The sequence below is a fragment of the Aythya ferina genome, assembly GCF_964211825.1.
Source record: "Aythya ferina genome assembly, chromosome: 10".
Classification (NCBI taxonomy): Eukaryota; Metazoa; Chordata; class Aves; order Anseriformes; family Anatidae; genus Aythya; species Aythya ferina.
The window spans coordinates 10,368,257-10,386,301 of NC_140306.1; the positions used below are offsets into that span (position 1 = coordinate 10,368,257).

Genomic DNA, 18,045 nt, shown 5'->3' on the forward strand with positions numbered 1-18,045 from the left:
TGACTTAGTTCTACCATAACAAAAAAATCGTTATTGTGATAAATCTCACTAGTCAGCTTTGTAGGAATAAAGCTTTCTGCTTCAAGAACTGAATGAGAAAAACATTGTTGCCTGCAATGAAATGAGAGAAAATTTTATTTCCGTAAGCAAAAAATTGGGGGCTAAAAAGTATTTACCTGTCACTAGCTCTTTTCCCTGGGATCTTGTGGTATAAGATACGGAATTTTATGGAAGTTCATACACTGAGTAAATGGCTTAGACTCTAACAGACTGTAGATCTAGGAAAACCTTTTTTCTATAACGATTATCAGCCCTACATGGTATAGCAAAGGCTGTGCTGTCAAGTGAAATAATAGAGTAGTTCTTCCTTTTCCTTATCCATTTGTTCTTGGCTGCGCTTCTTCTTTTCCTTCTTGGTGGGTGGGCTGGAGCGGAACATCAGCTTCCTGCCAGTCTGCAGAGAAAGCAGAGGCCATGCACATCGGTGCTGTGCTGAGCAGCATCTCTGAGCCCTGTGGCTCCTGCTACAGCTGCTTCACACCATGGGGCTCTCCTGCTGCCTGGAGCCATAGCCCTTTGCTGGCTGCTTTCTAGGTAGGCTTGAATGTGTCTATTCAGCGTGTTCTTTCTATTAAAGTGTAAGCATCAAGCACCTGAAGACGATTCATGTGCTAGTACTTCAGCTTCTGCAAAGACTGTAGATGTTCCTGCAGCTGTTTTCTGATTAAAGCCTTATTAGTACTGCTATAAGAAGGTGGGAAGTTGGAATCTGAGGGAGCCTGCGGAACTATTGTATATTGCGTAAAGTAGCAGGGACTCATGGTGCCTGTTCTTGGTCACCTGTCCTGGCACCAGCTTGGTGTGTGGCAGAGCTGGGCTGCCCTCACGGTCATGTTGACCCGTGAAATGTGTTCACTTGGTGTGCAGCAGGAGCCCTGGCCTGTGGTTCTGCACATACCTCTAAGGAGGGAAGTCTTGGATTGTTGTGATGAGGACTATGCACCAAAAAGTAGGGCTTGAGGATACAGCCGAGCTGGTCTAGGGGCTTGCTGCTGCTGCAGGTTGTCCTGCTGCTGCCTCCTTTCTCCTTTGCTGATTTTTCTGCCTTTTTTTCTTAATATTGCCAGATTATCAAGTTGAAATGAGTTTAATGAGAAAATTGGCAAGCAATGGAGAGGACCAGGACCACATGGTTAAGGCACAAGAATGGGAGGACAGCAGAAGGACACAGAACCAGAATAACTCTGCACAGCTGCCCTCTGGCAGTTGTTTTAATTATATGAATCCTGTAATCTGGCCTACACCTGAGCATGGGTGTCATTCCCACGCAGCTGTGGAAGCCTCCTTGCAACAGCTCTTCCCTTGAATGCTTGAGGGTACCCCCAACTTCTCTGAGGCAGGCTATGGAGACAAGATATTCCTATGGATTATTGCACTGACCTTTTTTTTTATGGTTGCCTGTGCTCTTTCCAGGGCCCGTTGCAATCTTTCCTCCTGCAGCTTCTTCTGTTGCTTTAGTTTTTCCTCTCTGAACCTTTTGAAGGGAATGAAAAAGGATTTAAATGTGCATGGCTACACAGAGTACGCTTTTGATATACGTGTCGTCTAACAGTGTAAGAGCAATGGAGTGTGGGGGTTGAGTATAGGTGATGTTGGATTTTAAATGATCTTTGAATGGTGTTTTTTGGCATGGGGGGTGTGGAGGCAGGGGCTGAGGTTGGTCAGATTCCTTCCTGGGTTTCTCTCTTCCATCCCCAGAGCACGCTACCTGTGGGTCTTGTTTCTTTTATCAGTTACAAGTGCAAAATCACTCAGAACATCAGGAAGAAGTATTGCACCCTTTCTACTACAAAGGTGAAGAAAAATACAGAGAAAGAAACTAAGCAGGAGCAGAATGTCACTGTTCTGGCTTTAAATGCTCAAGCTACTTCTGATTAATCTGGTTCACCTGGGAGTGGCCAGATCCAGTCAGCTCTCCATTTTTTCCAGCTCTCTTTGCAGTTTGCAAGGGGAACTTTCAGGTGGGTAACTGAAGCAATGTCTCAAAACCTGAACTTATTGTATTAACTGGCTATTATTTCCATTAAAAAGCACAAGTTAAATTTAGAGTTCTGTAGAAGAAACATTTAGAAACTGGTGTAGCTGCCAAAAATTCTTATGTACTTATACAGAGGATTAATTTTCTATCCAATTACTTTAACCGTTAATGCAAATTGTCTTCTTAAAATTACAGTTCTCATCAAATTTGCTCAGAAGACTTTTTTTTTTATCCTTTTCTAGATTTTACCTTTCAGTTCAGAACACAGGCACCTTCCAGGTCTTTTCTAACATAGCTGTGGCTGCTGTTTGCTGATGAAGAGTTGTGAGTACCATGAATTTGAAGCAACACAGGAGTAAAATGGGATCTATTGGTCACCTGGGCAGTCAGATTTCTGTTAGTTTCCAGGGTTGATTTGAAAAATTTAGTTCTTTCAGTGGTTTTGCTTTTGACCCTCAATGTTTAAAAATAGAGGACCTGTTTCCAGAGAATCTGGTTTTACCTTAATCTCCTTTCTTTTTCTTTGGCTTTCTCAATCTGTGCTATCTTTTCTGGTGGGACTCTCTCCAGGTTGTCCAGTAAATTGTTGAGCTGTTTTTCTATCACTGCCAGCATCTGCAGTGTCGTCAGGTTTGCCTCATTGTCTCCAATGCACTGGTTGTAGACCTCCTGCACCTTTTTGTTCAAGCTTGTGAGCATTTTGTCCTAGGGATAAGAGGAGATAAGGTGAGATGCACCAGTGAGCTTCTGCCCAGTAGAAACACCACATCCCTTCAAAAGAATAGAAAAGGAAACCAGTAGATTTCAATTCCCTCAACAAAACTCAGTTGTTTGCTTCTCAATTTGCTTTGCAGTGCCTGGGGTGGGAGAGCTGTATTGAGCTGTTCTTATGTTGGCCTCCTCATCCCAGCTTTGCTGTGGCCCAGGCCAGGTTGCAGCAGCCTGGGTGCCTCTGTGGGTTCTCCTCCCCCCTCATGGCAGCTGTGTGGTGTGGGCACATTTGTCCCAGTTTGCTGCCTCCACTGTGCCCCAAACCTGCCCTTGCTGCAGCTCCACTGCTGAGAAAAGCGCTGATCCCAGCCCTCTGTCACTTTTTACCCAGGATGATTATGGTCAGTGGAGAGGAAATGCTCATTGCCATGCTATCCCACCTTGCCTTAATCTCAAGGAGTACCTGGACATCAGTGTTGTGTTCTTCAGAAGAAAAGGCTTGAACTCTGTGCTTCAGATCTGCTGCCCTCTCTTCTTCTTTGGCGATGGTGGATTTGAGGTTGACCACATCCTGCTTCAGCTGTCCTATCTCCTGCTCCCTAGGCCAGAAGAGAAGGGAGGTATTTTGAAAAAGGCATCTCAGAACCCCTTGGCTGCTGTTCTGCTTTCCAGCCCAGGACCATCCCTCCTGCTGCCGGCAGATGGAGGTAACACTACATGCCATTTCTGGACAGCTTGCACTGTAGCTCTGAGAGCAGAGAGCTTTGGGTTTTCTGGAATAACAGTTCCTGTGTCGGTGTGGGGGATGGAGAAATAGCATAGCTAAATAACACTTGAGAATTTCTAATGAGTCGATGCAGGAAGTAGATTGCATTTAAAAACATTCACAAGGGGTTAAGGTGCACTGCAAATGGGAATAGGTGTGCCTACCTGCGGTAGAAATACTGTGCTGCAATTACACTCAGGTTCCCTGCTGGCTTCCTCTGGGAAGGGTTTGCATTGAGTCAAAACAGATGCTGGTCTGGATAGCTCCAGGTTCCTTGTTACTTGCTTTGATCTTTTCTTATGAGAATTACATGATACTTCCTGGTGTGTGTACCCCACAGAATGCTAATTACATCAGTTCCCCAGCCTGTGCCTTGAGGACTAGGCAGCCTGGTGGGAAGGTGCTAGTAGATGGGGGAGGTCATTTGTGTTTGAAAGCCGGGGCACAGGGACCCCATTCCCATCACTCACAGAATCGCAGGATCACACTTACGTCCTTTGGTGTGTGGTGATGAAAGTGTTTTGGAGCTCATCCAAACTTTCTTCCATCTCCTGGGAATTCTGGATGAAGGACAAGTTCTCTTCCTCCATCGCCGTGAAAATAGACAGCAGTTGTTGGGGATCAGTAAAATATAGCTCAGGCTCCTGGAGAGGAAAGCACATGTGATGAGTTTTTGCCCTGTGCTTGTTCTAGTTCTGCTGCTTTGATTTGAGACTGGAAGAAGGTGCCCTAAAGCTTCCTTGTGTTTTTTGTTGTTGCTGCTTGTTTGTTTTATCAACTGTTGGGAAAAACAAAACAAAACAAAACTTGAAAAGACTTGAAAAAAGTATTTTTTTTCTGGAAAAACTTTGCCTAAACAACATGCTGTTTGTAACTATTTCAATCCCAGAGAGAGAGAAATTTCCTAAAACTTTGGAACATAAAAGTTGTTCAATATCCAAATAAGATGATTTTGTGACTCCTCTCTCTCTGTTCCAGATGAAACTGCAAAATGAGGAAAGAGGGAAATGCCCTCCAGTGCCTTTGCCTACTGGAGTTATTAGTAGCTCCCCCCAGCAGGACAGCCAGGCATGATCCCCAAACATGACTATATTCCCTTTAAATAAAAAAAAAAAAAAAAAAAAAAAAAAGTTAGGGGAAACTACCAACTAGACCCTGCCCTAGGTTAAAGAAGTTTTGTCGCTCAGCAGAGTGGCTCTCTGGTTTCTTATGGCAGTGTGGGCTGGAGGGGCTGTGGCTACAAAAAGCTGAATGCTTTGCACCCAACTCTGAGCATTGATTTTTGACTCCTGAAACCTTCTGTCTCTTCTCTTCTCTAGGACCAGGCCTGTCTCTGAAGCCTTGCCTTTTTATGGAGAAGGTTTATGTGATTTGTGATCTGCAGTCAACGTGATGAACTCAAGAAAAGAGGGAGGTAAGGCTTACTTGAAGAGAGAGGCAAGACTTACACAAAGTCTGTGTGCCTTTATTGCACTGGCTGATTTGGGGTGGTGATGCTGCTAGCTTTGCCTTAATTTCATTCAACTGATGTAAAACAGTGGAAGCTCTTACTTCAGTTTTTGCACAGATGGTAGAAAACAGGCACGAACTGAAATAAAGCAAGTGAAGAGCTTATTCAACCCCAGCTGTCAAACTGTTCTTGCATGTAGAGAGGTACCTGGCTGTCCACGTACAAATGTCTCCTACTTTCCTGCCAGGTGTTTAACTTGACACTACCTCAGTAGCTGCACCAAGTTGAATTTCGGGAAGTAAAAAGTGATGCAAACATCTGAGTGAGAAAACTTCAGTTTTGGACATAAAACGGTAACTTTGCTAATCTCAAAACCTCCTGTTGTGACATGTCGTATCTTGTTGTGGGTTGGCAAGCTTTGAAGTGATGGTGGGTTTTTGGAAAGCAGCGGAGGAAAGTTATATGAAGATACTTATAATGAAGGTTTCTAAAAACATGAATATTTATGAATATATAAACATACATTTACAATTAGTGGCCACAATAACACCTCAACCCCATAATGAATGGTTAGAAGGTGAGAGAAATTAATAACATCAATAAATGACACAGAACAAAGTGTAAATGTTTCAGTATAAAGACTTCTGACCTCATCTTCTTCATCTGAGCAGGTTTTGCTCTCTCGCTCCTCCCGTGAACTTCTGAAAAAGCATTTTGTGTATCAGGCCCTTCGAGAAATGACAGCTCAAAGGAGACCTTGTTAGTATAGCATGAACATGGCAACTAGCCAACACTGACACCTCAAACAACTTCTAGTTTCAGCTGCAGGTAGCTGACAGCTTCCCTTTCCATGGTGTGTTGGCTGTTTTCTCAGGAATAGTCCTTTGAATGTTTGCAGGTTTGCCCCCCGTTTGTCTGTGGGCTGATTGGGCATCAGTAGGAGCTAGAAGCCACACCAAGATGCACTGTAGGAGCTGCGTCTGTCCTCAGGCAAGATGTTTTTTGAGCTGCTCCAGGCTCTGCTGGCCAGCGGGGTGAGAACTCAACAGAGGAGCCTGACCTGAGGGTGTTGATCCAAATGCCTTTAAATGTGGTGGGAAGCTGGGCTCTTGGGTAATGAGAAGGCTGAGGCAAAAGACTTGTTAAAAAGACACAGCAGCACAGAAAGTGTAGAGAAAGCTTTGTGTGGAGTGTGCTACTGCTCCTGAACAACATGCTGTGGCCACCACAGGAGTCTGCAGTTTTTACTTGCCCTTGGAGAAGGCTGTTAAGTGCTTCTTCTGCACAGCCATCTGCCATTTACCAGCAATGCAGTCTCTTTCTTCCCTGCTCAGCCCCAGGGATGAGCCTGAGCTGCAAAAGCAAGGCAAGAGGAGCCTCTCTGGCACCGGCAGCAGTCTGCTCATTGCCTTCATTCGCACCTATTGCCCCGGGGCTATGGGAGGGGTGAAAAACCTCAGTTTACATCATTTTAGTGCCAACCCCACTTGTGTATGTATTGTTTCTGCCACATGGCAGCAGCCCAGTAATTGCAGTGGCAACACAAGGGGTGGCACAAAGCAGCCCCGCTTGGGAGGGCCTGGCACCTGCAGTGCTCTGAGGGGAGGCCGAGGAGCTGGCCCTGCAGGTAGAGACTTGGCTTAAACTCTACTGCTAACCAGGTGTTTTTTGGCCTCAGGAGGCTATAGAATCACCACAAGCCCATGCTTTGCATTTTCAGGCAACTGTTCAATTTGCCTTCCAAAAAAAAAAAAAAAAAAAAAAAGTGGGCCCTTCTTGTCTCTTACTCTCACCTGCTCTCCACTGCTCAGTCTGGGCTTGCCCATGTTACGGAAGCCTCTTACTGCCTGAAGCCTCTTACTTAAAGCAGGTGGTCAATGCAATGTGGACCTCATTGATGGGATCGATGTGATCAACAGTGGGAACCAGTAACCCAGCCACAAACAGACCACACAGAAGCTTTGCTCCAACCTAAGGTCTATAATTCCTCCTGGGGTCACCTTAGGGCCCAAACCCTGTGCAGGCTCTTATCAGAGGATTTGGGGATGGAGCTTTTTTGGGGTAGGTGTACAAGTATTGACTTGCACATCTTTGGAACATCTGATATGTTGATTTGTTCCAATAAGACCCAGACCTATGCATGCTGAGAGCGAAGGTGAGGAGTAGGTTTTATCTTCCTGATTCTCAGTTGAGTGTTCTCCATATTACTTGACTGTTGTTTTTTGTTGTCTCGTACTTACTTCTTTTTTGTCAAGAGAGGCTTCAGGAGGCTTTTGAGTTGTGGCCTGATCTCACATAACAGCTTTAAATTCAAACTTTCTGCAGACAGCAGAGAACTTGACGCATCTGTGTAACCTGTAGTGTACAGACAGGCAGCATTAACGCAGCTGTCAGGCCTGGGCCTGAACACCAGAAGAGGTGTACATTTAGAGCATGGAGCTGGCCTGGTGAGGAGTGGGGAGCTCTTCCATGGCACTTACCCTCTTCTGCAGCGGTGAGAGGAGAGGCACTTTCTTGGTTAGCTTTGGAGGCTGTATTCGACTGCTTTGTGTGCTTTTTTACATATTCCTCCTGCCACTCTTTCGGAGATAGCTGATAGAGGAAGTCCTTGTAGATCTTGTACTCTTGCAGAGTATTCTCAAATCTGTATATTTCACTAGGGTGAGAGAAGTGGGCAAAGTATGTTAGCAAGAAGGAAAGCCCCTGTTTGAGCAGGTTCTTTCTAACTCTTGACAGTCAGCTCCACACAGAAAAGGGACAGGAAGGCACATGTCCTTGTGGACACACAAAGACAAATGTGAACCTGCCCTGCATGTGCCCTCTGTGGTTCCTCATGTGAAATCTCTCTGGTCACATCTCTGTGGGCAGACCTCTTCTGTGGCACTGGTCTTACTAATATAGGAACAATACTAGGAAAGTTTGTCTGGGTGACTGGCATCTGGCCAGCCTGAAAAACAGGCAGACAAGTTCAGGTCTAATTGCACATGTCCAGAGAGAGTTACTTGATGTCAAAGCAGCAGTATTTTACCCACATCTCCAGCAGAGTCTTGAAATCTGAGCAGCAGGCCTTGGAGCTTAATTTTTACATCTGTCAACCCTGCAAGGCCTGTGCAGCTAGAAGGGAGTGAACAGAGATCTCCCTTGCCCACGTGTCTCCGATAGGAGTGGTGACCAGCTGCCATCTGCAGCTTGGCCAGTGTCAAAATACACTGATGGATGTCAAAATACACTCTGATGGTGTCAATTGAGATGAAGAGGCAGAGATGTGCATTTAGAAGAAAAGAAATGCTTCCATTTTGCTGTCTTGTCCAACCCAAACTTCAGCCCCTGTGCCTTGGGAAGCCAGCAGAGAGCAGCCACGCTCTGCAGGTATCTCCAGGGGTTTAATGTGGCCTGTGTCACCTTTGGTGTGGAAGATGGAAGCGGTGAGATTAAAGGACCTGACCTGGCTCTGAGCTCAGTGTGAGCAAACACCAAGAAGGGATATTAAAATAAAGCAGTCAAGTTACCTTCATTAAATATCTGTTTTACTTCAGAAGGGCTCAAAAGATGCATGTGATGAGGTATTGTGCCTTGGCTGGCAGGTGATAACTGGTTCAGCTCTTTTACTTTCCCCTAAGTATCTGTCACCTCAGGAAAGAAATACCTGCTCCCTGCACGCTGCCCATAGGAGGGAGCATGGCAGCATTTAACAAAATGAGTAATTAATGTATTACCAAGTGCTCCTGCTGCCTCTAAAAAAGCTCAGTCTTTCAGTCAGTGAATCAACCCCCAAGCCACATTTCATAGCTTTGGTGCCAAATAATAGATTTTTTTACTTGAAAAATGAATACAAATCTTGCCAGCTCCGCTTGTCATGGGAATTATCATTTTTAAAGACACTATTAAAATGCCTTGCTGTAGTTTTATTTGTTTTTAATCTGAGACTAGGCATTTCATTTTGGTTTCAGATTAGTTCTTTTTTAAAATACTGTTAAACTTGTTAAACTGTTAAATTGTTTTAGAGAACAAAACCAGCATCTGGAAAACAAAAGCTCTAATGTTTTGTCTAGAAATCACTGAAATGTTTTGACTTTTAAAATAGTACTGTTTTCTGAACTTCCCTCTGCCCCCCCCCCCCCCCCCCCCCAAGGACTGTAAGGGTATAGTGCTGTAGGGGCTGTTAAAGGTTGAGCAAGAATAATGTGCTGCTCTTACCTTTGGAGACTATTTATTTGGGAATTGATCATCTGGATCTCTGTTATTTTCTTTGTCTTTGCTGCAGATTCTTTTTCAGCGCTAGAATGCATTAACATAAGCCATGAAACAATTTAGCGATAAGCAGGTAGTGAGCTGTGATGCATATAAAATAGATCAAAGATGGGGAGGAATCCTAGAAATATATATATTTTTAATGGTACAGATGTACCACAGGTGACACTTGGCTCCTGCCTGAAGGTCCAACTTGCCTTGGTGAAGGGTTTGTGGGGTCCCCTTTCTGTTCAAGGGGTCCCTAACCGGGCTGCTGCTGAGTATCACTTGCTGCTCTGCTTTTATGATACCTGTAATGGACCAAAGTGCCCAACTTGCTTCTCGTAGGGAACTGTTCCTGCTGTGAAGGGTTGGGAAGAAGAATTTGCCTGTCATAAGGGTGTTGTGAGAACGGAAGTGGTGGAGACAATGTTAGGTTCTTCACTGCAGCCAAATCAAGGGCTTTTGCAATAAGATGATTCCCCTACTATTGATTCCTTCATCTGTTTCATTGAATGTGTGGGGAGAAAATGCTACTGGGACTGTAACTCTGGGAAAACCCAGACACACAGAATTTGAGGTTGGATACTAGTCCAAACCCTCAGGGGGGAGGTCAAGCAAAAAACTTGCTGTCCTATGCAAAAGAGTATATGTGTGGTTCCCTCAACATCCTTTACATTTTCAGGGCGTGAACAGAATTTCTGTGGTTCTCCTTCAGGAACTCATCAAACATGGCAATATCCTTCTCCAGGCGGTGTTCAGCCTTTTCCAGCTTTTTTTCCTCTTTCTCTGCTATGTTCTCCAACCTTTGAATCTCCTCTCTCTTCACTGCCATGGCATACTGAAATGAACCCATAAAGGCAAATCAGTTCATTGGTGTTAATTGTGTGGTGTTTTGGCTTCGTTCTTGGTTCCTTTTTTGCCTTCTAGTTGTTGGCAGAGAGGGTAAGGATTTCAAACCAAGATATGTCTTAGTGCAAACTCGATACACAGAGGCCAGAAGATGTTTCAGAAATAACACAATAAATAAGTGGTGAAACTGAAGGCAGAATCAAGAAGTCCTAGCACTGAATTAACTCCTAGCTGATAAAGATTGATTCAGTGGTGTTTTAGTAAAACAATAAGGGTGAATAATGGGGATATTCCAGCACGGCTCCCATATTTTGGTTTCATAAAGGCTCCCAGCTATAAAGTACATATGGTACAGCAAAAGCCAAAAGGTCAGTGTATCTGCACATCTTGTAAATGAAGGGGAAATCGTTGGATGGCTGCCACTGGGTGGTGTGAGTGACCTATGTTCACTTCTTAGTTGTGGATTGCTGGCCTATGTATAGATTAAGAGCCTCTAACACAGGGTTTGGACAATCAGTTCATGAGGTCTCATCTATGCTCTATTAGCGCAACCTCTATGCAATGGGGGGAAAAAGCAACACAGGGAAGAATAATTAAGTGATCAGAGAACAACGTCCTTAAAGAAAGCAAAGTACCTCAAGTAAAAATATTTCTCTTCTGTCATTTATGTAGTTGCGGAAGGTCTCCTTTTCTAGTGGGTAATCTGAAACAAAGACAAAAAGTTCATCAGACTTGGGGGGGAAATATGGTCATGCAAAGAACAGTGAATATGGTGGCTGCTGTGAGCATGGATGTGGTTGGCACTGAAGGCAGCAATACCAATTATTTTATTACCATTTTGACATCAGTTAGGCTCAGATGGCAAAGCTATTCCCCACGTTAGAGACAGGAATTTAGGGTCATGTCTACTAAGCTAACCTAAATGTGGATTTTAGTGGAAATGTCTCCATGACACAAGGTCCACCAAACTCTCAGCTGATTTCTGTGCTGCTTCCCAGGACTCCCAGCTACTGTTGTGGCCACAGGGGATGGCGGAACCCCAGCTACTGTGGTGGTGACACCTGCTGCATATGTAAATGCATGAGACGGAGACAGCCTAGCCACACAAGGGCTAGAAAGATGCAGCAGATAACTACTGTGTCTGCAAGAGCTCACTAAAGTCAGCTAGAGCCAACTGCTAGTCCCATCCCCTGGGTGACTTTTGATGTAGTCTGTTATCCAGCTGAGCAGCACTGCTACAAAGACAGTAACAGTTCCCTACCTTTTTTAATGGCTATCTTCCATGAAAGACACTCCTGAAGAGCCTTCATTCTCTCCTCATCTGTTGCCTGTTTGCTGTTTTCTTCCTCTTCCTCCTTTTGCAGAGCTTTCCTGAACCCTTTTTGCTTTGCTTTTACTTTAGTGGAGTATGTCATTTTCTCATGGATTTTCATGGTCTTCATCTTTTCACGTTCCTATGAGGAGGAAGCAGTTATGCAGACAGCTTGATAATGTGTTTTGTCTGCTGTGGTTTTTAATGACATCAGTGGTTATTCACAGTCTAAAAATTAGCAGCAACTGATACCCTGCTGATGCCTGTTTGCCTGGTTTATCTGACTGATCTCAGTGATACCCTCTCTTGGTGCAACCAAAACACTTAGTTTCTTTTCTTAGTATCTGTTCTCATTAGTTTGTTGATTTTGCGTTCTGCATCCAGCCACTAGCTGTGACAGTTTGTACCCACTCAGTGTCCTCATTTTTCCTTCCTGGGTTATTCCTGGGACAGAATGGAAATTATCAGAGGTTCATCCTTCCCCTAGTCAAAGGGAACAGGACAGCCCACGGTCAGTACCACCTCAGCCAGCCTTCACACAGGCATGTAAACCCTCAGGTTTGAATTGAGGATGTCTCTTCAAACCCTCTTTAAAGCTTTGGGCTGAAGTCTGTAATTCATTGCTCCGGGCTCAGTGTGGGCCTGGGTTAGGCTGAGGACATCAGGCAGCAGACATCCTTAGTGCACTTCCTGCTAGGCCCTTCCCCATATTTACATTGTGACATTGAACCTAAGCTGAACACAGACTATCAGTCATCAGTTGGTGAGGTGAAGAGGCTTGCCTAAGCTTGTTTGGAGCCTTCCCTTTGTGATTTAGAAACAAAAACCTCTTGCTTCCACACTACTGCCTGGCTTCTGCAATCATCTAAATTCTCGGGCCTCTCAGGGGCACCATAAGCTCTCCATGCTTCCTACTTCACTTGGATCACATGCCCTAGGGAAAATCCATAGTGGAAATAAGGAAGAAAGATGTTCCACGGACCCAGCTCTCCAGGCTAGTGCACTAGTGACCAGCAAGCCTATGCTTGCATTTGCCCTTGGTAAGCGTAATCTTTCATCGTGGACCTCAGTGGACTTGTAGCTGATCTGGGGGACTCTCAGCTGAATATCGCAGGTGTTGTTTCTCTCATGCAGTAAACTTTGGTCTCATTTTGTATCAGTTGGTTGCCTCCCCTAGTGAGCCCCTTCTATATGCACTGGTGTAAAACGTGTACATACCTCCTTAGCCTTTTTTCTTTCCTTGTCCCTTATTAAGAAAACATCAAGATCTGGAGGAATTGTAAAAGGATTTTTCATTGGGTTTTCATCTTCTTCTGGGAATTCTGCAAGAAATAGACAAGGATGTAGAAAGTGCAAGGCAGAACGTCAGGACCTAGTGCAAAGGGACACTGCTGTGCTGGACCGCAGCAGCACATCTCCTGATCTGAGACAATGTATGCCTCTGGCTGGTGACAGCTGACTGCCGACTTTAACATTTAACATTAGCATTTAACAATCCCACTCCAAGATTAGAAGCCCCAATATAACAAGTGTCAATTGTTTGGACCTTCTCCAGTTCTCTTGTAGCTGGTAGGTACCTAGTCCTCTCAGGAGAGGTAATTGGAAAAGTATTATACATAGGTCATACCTGTTAATATAAATATAAGCTTTTAGTTAATTGTCAAAGCCTCAAAAGAATTAGTTTATCTGTAAATCAGGAAAGCTTTAGCCAGGCCCAAGTCTGAAGAGCAGAATGCTTTTTGCCCCTGTGCAGGAAGACTCTGGTTCACAATTTAATACTGTGATATAAAGTCAGCCTGGGTAAATGCTCAAGGTAAAATCAGTGTCTGAGAGACCAAGAAAAACTCAGGAAGGGCCTCAGATCTTGGCTCTACTAGATCTGTCAGAGACCAGACTAATTCCTTTGCCCTTCTCTGAGGAGCTGTTGATGGCAGAGCAAGAGCTGTGTTCCCTTACAGTCCATCTTCCCATTTCCAAACCTCATTTACTGAAGTGTTTGTTCCCTGTTTTCCTCAGGCAGAACTTTTCCTGAAGCTTTTGGGAGTTGGTCTAACCTGATCATGAGCAGAAGAGTATGAACACAGACCTCTGCTTTGACCTAACCACAAAAAGATGCCAGAGCATCATGACCTTACCTGACAGCCCAAGGTACGTTTCCATTGCAGGTTTGGAAGAGAGACTTTCAGAGATTGACTCTTCATGTGGAGATGGCATTGTTGACCCTGGCCCAAAAAAAAACATAAGCAAATCAATCAATTGGGACCTGCCAGTAAGTGATGCAGTAAGGTTTTACAGCAGTGATGGCCTAGGGGCTTTCTGGATCTTAACCGCTGAGCCTTTTGCATCTGTGGGAATTAAAAAAAAAATCTTCAGCAAACTGGAAAATGTTTGTGTTCTGACACCAAACAGGAGATGTTGATCCTTGGCTGATGTGAAGGCTGTGTAAAACAAGAGTCCTCCTTACATACACAATGATGGGAAAGCAAAGACAAAACAATTTGGAGGCAATAAGCAGCTCGAGTCCCTTGCCTTTTCTTGTTCCATTCACAGCTCCAGTTCTGATCTAAACCCATGCTTTCATCTGCCCATGCTGGTTCACAAGCAACATTTTTACTCCCTAAAGCGCTTACCAGAAATTGCTCCAGTACTGTGGGTTTCTTGTGATAAGGCTGAATGACTGCTGGACAACACAGACATACTGTAGGGAACTGATTCGTGTTTAATTTTAGGCTGGCAAACTGTTGAAGGTTAGCGTTTTGTTTCTCTGAATCCAATCTCTTTTGTAGTCTTTGCTGTAGGTCCTAGGGGAAAAGACATAATTGTAATGATCTCACTCACAAAGAACAGATAGATCATTGTTACAGTTACCCTGTAATCAACAAAGGCAGCAAGCTGGGTCCAGGGAGGTATTAGTTCAATTGATGTAATTCTGCTGCTGGGACCATTCCTGATCCACACTGGTATAAGACACAGCAGAAAATATCCTCTTCCGCTTGCACTAGTTTTAAGGCTATTTTAAAGCATCATTATTTGCTCTGAACAGCCTCCAGTTTTCATGTATTTTGAGCTAAACTCATCTGGCCTAATTTCCACGTACGTCCTTGGTGCTTTGTGTTTTCTACTGGCTGTGTTTCTGCAGCTGCCCAATTAGTATCTTATTCTTCAGAGGTGTCAAACTTTCAGCATTGATGAGAGACAGAGACTGAGGTAGAATTTAAGCTGTTTGAATGTGCCCCAAATGTTTTCTCTCTGCTTTTCAGATCCTGAAATACCTTTTCCAAAAGCATCCTTGACTGTTCACTTAGATTTCATGTCTCTCTGAACCTGGGTGTAACTTCATGGGATTTTTTTTCTCTAGGGGTCCCCCATCTGTGTCCTGCCACAACATAAACCTTGCTGATGTTGTGAGTTTTAGAGGAAAAACCCATCAGGCCAGGTGTAGGAAGGCAATGTTCAGATGAATACACTTTGTGAAATACACAGAGCAGTTCTAGCAAACATTCAGCCCTCTCAATGCACACCTTGGCTTCTGTAATCCCCAAACCTTCTCATCAAAATCTTTTTGTTCAAGTGGTTGATTCCAACTTCTGCTACAGGGAATAGGACTAAAAGGCAGGACTAGACAGAAGATACTGATATATTGCAAATAATTTGTCAGAGAAGCTCCCTGAGATAAAAAGTGCTTTGTAATACACTTAACAAAGTATACAAAGCCCTGTTGCTAAGATTAATTTATAAATATTCATTTTTTTAAGTATTTTTGTTTTGAGGATATTGGTTTTGATGTTTTTTTTGTTTTGTTTTGGTTTTGTTTTTTTTAATAGATTGTTTGCACAGCACTTTAGAAATAATGCCAAAAGCTACAGAAGCGCGAGTTGTGCTAATGATAATTATTAAGCTCCATAACGGTAATGAAAAATACTTTGTTGCTAGAATCATTTGGTATGTATTTCACTGCCTCTGACACTTTTATGTTTCAGTAGTTACACATCAATGTCCAGTAGTATGTGAATCAGAAGATAAGGCATTCATGGCTTTAATCTACTGAAACGTTTATTCAGTGATTTTCCAAGCACCAATCTGCTGTGCAAAAAAAAAAAAATAAAGCCAAAGTAAACATGCAAACAACTCTAAAAATAATACAATAAAATCCATCCACTACGTTCCCAGAGTATGTGATAAGCATATGTGCTATATACTCAAATAATTTAAATGATAACATCACTCACAGAGAAGGCTCGTGCTCACTGGGAAATTGCTTCAAGTTCTGAGCTGTGGGGCAGCTATTGCAGGGACAGATGTGTCCCATTTCCCAGCTGGCACGCAGAGGAGGAGGCCATTAGTGCGTGTGATTTCCCACTGAAACACCCCAGTACCTCTGCTTGTCTGAGCACAGTTATGTCCAATGCTGACAAGCAAAGAAAATGCTGCAGTTGCTCTCACCCCTTTATTTTTATGGCTTCTCACCCAAAGGAGACCTCTCCACGGACGGCTGTGGATGTGGTGCAGCAGACACAGCGCAGCTCAGCTCAGCTCCGGCTGTTGTCCTTCTGTTTGTGCTGCCATGGGAACCCCTACGCCTGCTGTCGGGTGGCACCCAGCCCGTGCACGGAAGGGATGCCTTGGCCCGGGTTCCCTGCAGCAGGGACAAGCGTCCCTGCCCTGATGGCACAGGGCTGAGCCAGGTGGGTCTTCCCGGGAGGCTTCCCAACACAGGTGATGCTATGTGTCTGCCAAGCAGGCAGCTCCCTTAAGTACAAACCAGCCATCTGGATGGTAAAGGGAGAAAACTTCTCAGGTGTAAAAGGCTCCCCCCCCCCCACCCCTTGCTGGGTTTCTTTATTTCGATCCACCTGGCCTGGGGATCAGGCATTTAACCTCATCTCAACAAGCAAAGCAGTGGGCTGAGGAGATGGGAGTTGGAGCCCTGGACTGTGGAAGTGACTGTAATTTTTAGTCACCATGTGACTTTGAACCATTTTTTTTCTCTGCTTTGGTCTTTCTGTTCACAAGGTCTGAACAGTCTCAGTTCAAGGCTGACGTGGTGTGGGTGAATGAACTGACATTTACTGGATTCTCCCCAAGTCAATAATGCTATAGAAACCCAAATATTCATTCCATAAAGTCACATAATTTGAAAGATGATTTGATACTTTATCAGTTGAAAAAAGTAATATATTTTAAGAAGGAAAAGATCTTTAAATACCATATTTTCTTTTTCCTCTTTCTGAAAAGACTGAGTCTATTCCAAATGGACCATGTTCTTCTCTAGACTCTTTAGATTTTCTATTAATATAATTTCAGCTTTCGGAAATAGCAGTTTCCTTCATTTACAGATAGGTTTCCAAACAGCTTTCTCCCTCTGAATAAGTCATGCAATAAATAGCATGATTTTCTGTAAGTGCAAACTCTCATTTGATTGTTATTGTTCTTTTCCATGATTGCTGATTATCGAAAGATTGGATTCAGGCAACAGAAGGAAAATGCTTATAAAGAAAGAAATTTCTCTTTATTCTGCACATGATTACTTTGATTTTTAGCAGTGATGCAGAAAAGTGCTATCTTTGGTATATTTGGGGAAAATTTCCAAATGTACTTGGGAGTATGTATCAAAAATGAGACTGTAAAGTAATTTCCATTACCAAAAAAATAATTCAGGAATGAGATGTACTTAAGACGCACTTTTCTAAAGGCATAATATGAAATGGCCTTTGTTCAGAAATACCAGTTTATTACAGAATTGCAAATTTGCAGTAGTAGTAACAGCAGTAGCCATCACAGAAATAGATAACAGGACTAAGACATTGGAACAGCTACAGCTCTGTCTGGCGTAATCTCTACATCAATGAATGATGCATTTATATAACCATTGCTCAATTCTGTGCCATCCTTCCTAAATGCTTATCTCTGTTCCTGTTTGGGGAAATTATTTAAAATCGGAGATGTATTTTGTGAATTCTTGGAAATGCACAAGCTCTTCATAGTTTTGGTTCCTTCTTCGTATCCTGCACATGCCATAAGCCACTTGGGCTCTTTGTTTCCTTAAGGGCAAAGAAGTTTTTAAGGCCAGAAGGACATCTGGGGTCTATTCTTGGCCACCCTTAACTTAGTTAATGAATGGAATAAATATCATGTGCACATCATGGGAAAGCCTGCTTGGTGGCATAGGCTGTGCAGCTGACTGGTGCTGTCGCTCGTTAGGGATTTCCGGGTTGTGCAATGTAGCTTCAGGGCACTGCATTTTTGGGTCTTATTAAATGTCTGGACAGTGCTTCCCTGGTGCAGATCTGAGGAAGACAGGCTACATGATAAGAATTGCAGATTGCCTCTTGTGTTTCCAGCAGAAGGATGTTTTGGGGGCTTTCAGGGGATGATTTTGTTAGGACCTGGGATTAGGATTGCAAGATATGGTTATTTCTTTGCTCCTTTCGTTTATTTCTTGAAGGTGTTGCTTGTCTTCTCTACTAGCACAGAGGTGCTGTGAGGGTTAATTGGTGTTGGCAAAACATTTTGAAATGGCTGATTGAGAAATGCTGCCAGAGATGAAAGCTAAATAAGTATCTAGATAAATAAATATTCCTTTGTAGTCTTATCTTTACAGGAAACTCCCTGTGTACCCAGGATACTGCACAGGTCACTGAGCAGCCATCTCCCCATTGCCTGGAGTCTTCTCAAGGGGAACTCAT

The 18,045-nt window shown here is 43.7% G+C and overlaps 1 protein-coding gene and 1 long non-coding RNA gene across 7 annotated transcripts; one reads left to right on the forward strand and one right to left on the reverse strand.

Moving 5' to 3' along the window:
• Positions 1 to 104: 104 nt before the first annotated feature.
• Positions 105 to 14,158, reverse strand: CFAP100 (cilia and flagella associated protein 100). The gene is made up of 15 exons (XM_084530744.1): positions 13,990 to 14,158; positions 13,495 to 13,581; positions 12,578 to 12,681; positions 11,309 to 11,501; positions 10,683 to 10,750; positions 9,873 to 10,036; positions 9,163 to 9,243; positions 7,446 to 7,621; positions 7,206 to 7,320; positions 5,615 to 5,666; positions 4,008 to 4,159; positions 3,213 to 3,348; positions 2,541 to 2,743; positions 1,441 to 1,534; positions 105 to 454 (listed from the first exon to the last, which is right to left on the reverse strand). The coding sequence occupies exons 1-15, from the start codon at positions 14,054 to 14,056 to the stop codon at positions 341 to 343; spliced, it is 1,806 nt and encodes a 601-aa protein (XP_084386870.1). The 5' UTR covers positions 14,057 to 14,158; the 3' UTR covers positions 105 to 340.
• Positions 1,454 to 14,179, forward strand: LOC311441999. Of its 6 annotated transcripts, none has more exons than XR_014696388.1 (6): positions 1,474 to 1,613; positions 1,794 to 2,021; positions 2,281 to 2,362; positions 3,141 to 3,456; positions 4,835 to 4,929; positions 13,376 to 14,179. It is a non-coding gene; the product is annotated as an uncharacterized lncRNA (long non-coding RNA). The 6 variants fall into 6 exon arrangements; XR_014696389.1 differs by having other exon boundaries at positions 3,353 to 3,456; XR_014696387.1 differs by lacking the exon at positions 2,281 to 2,362 and having other exon boundaries at positions 1,454 to 1,581; positions 3,353 to 3,456.
• The last annotated feature ends 3,866 nt before the right edge of the window (positions 14,180 to 18,045 follow it).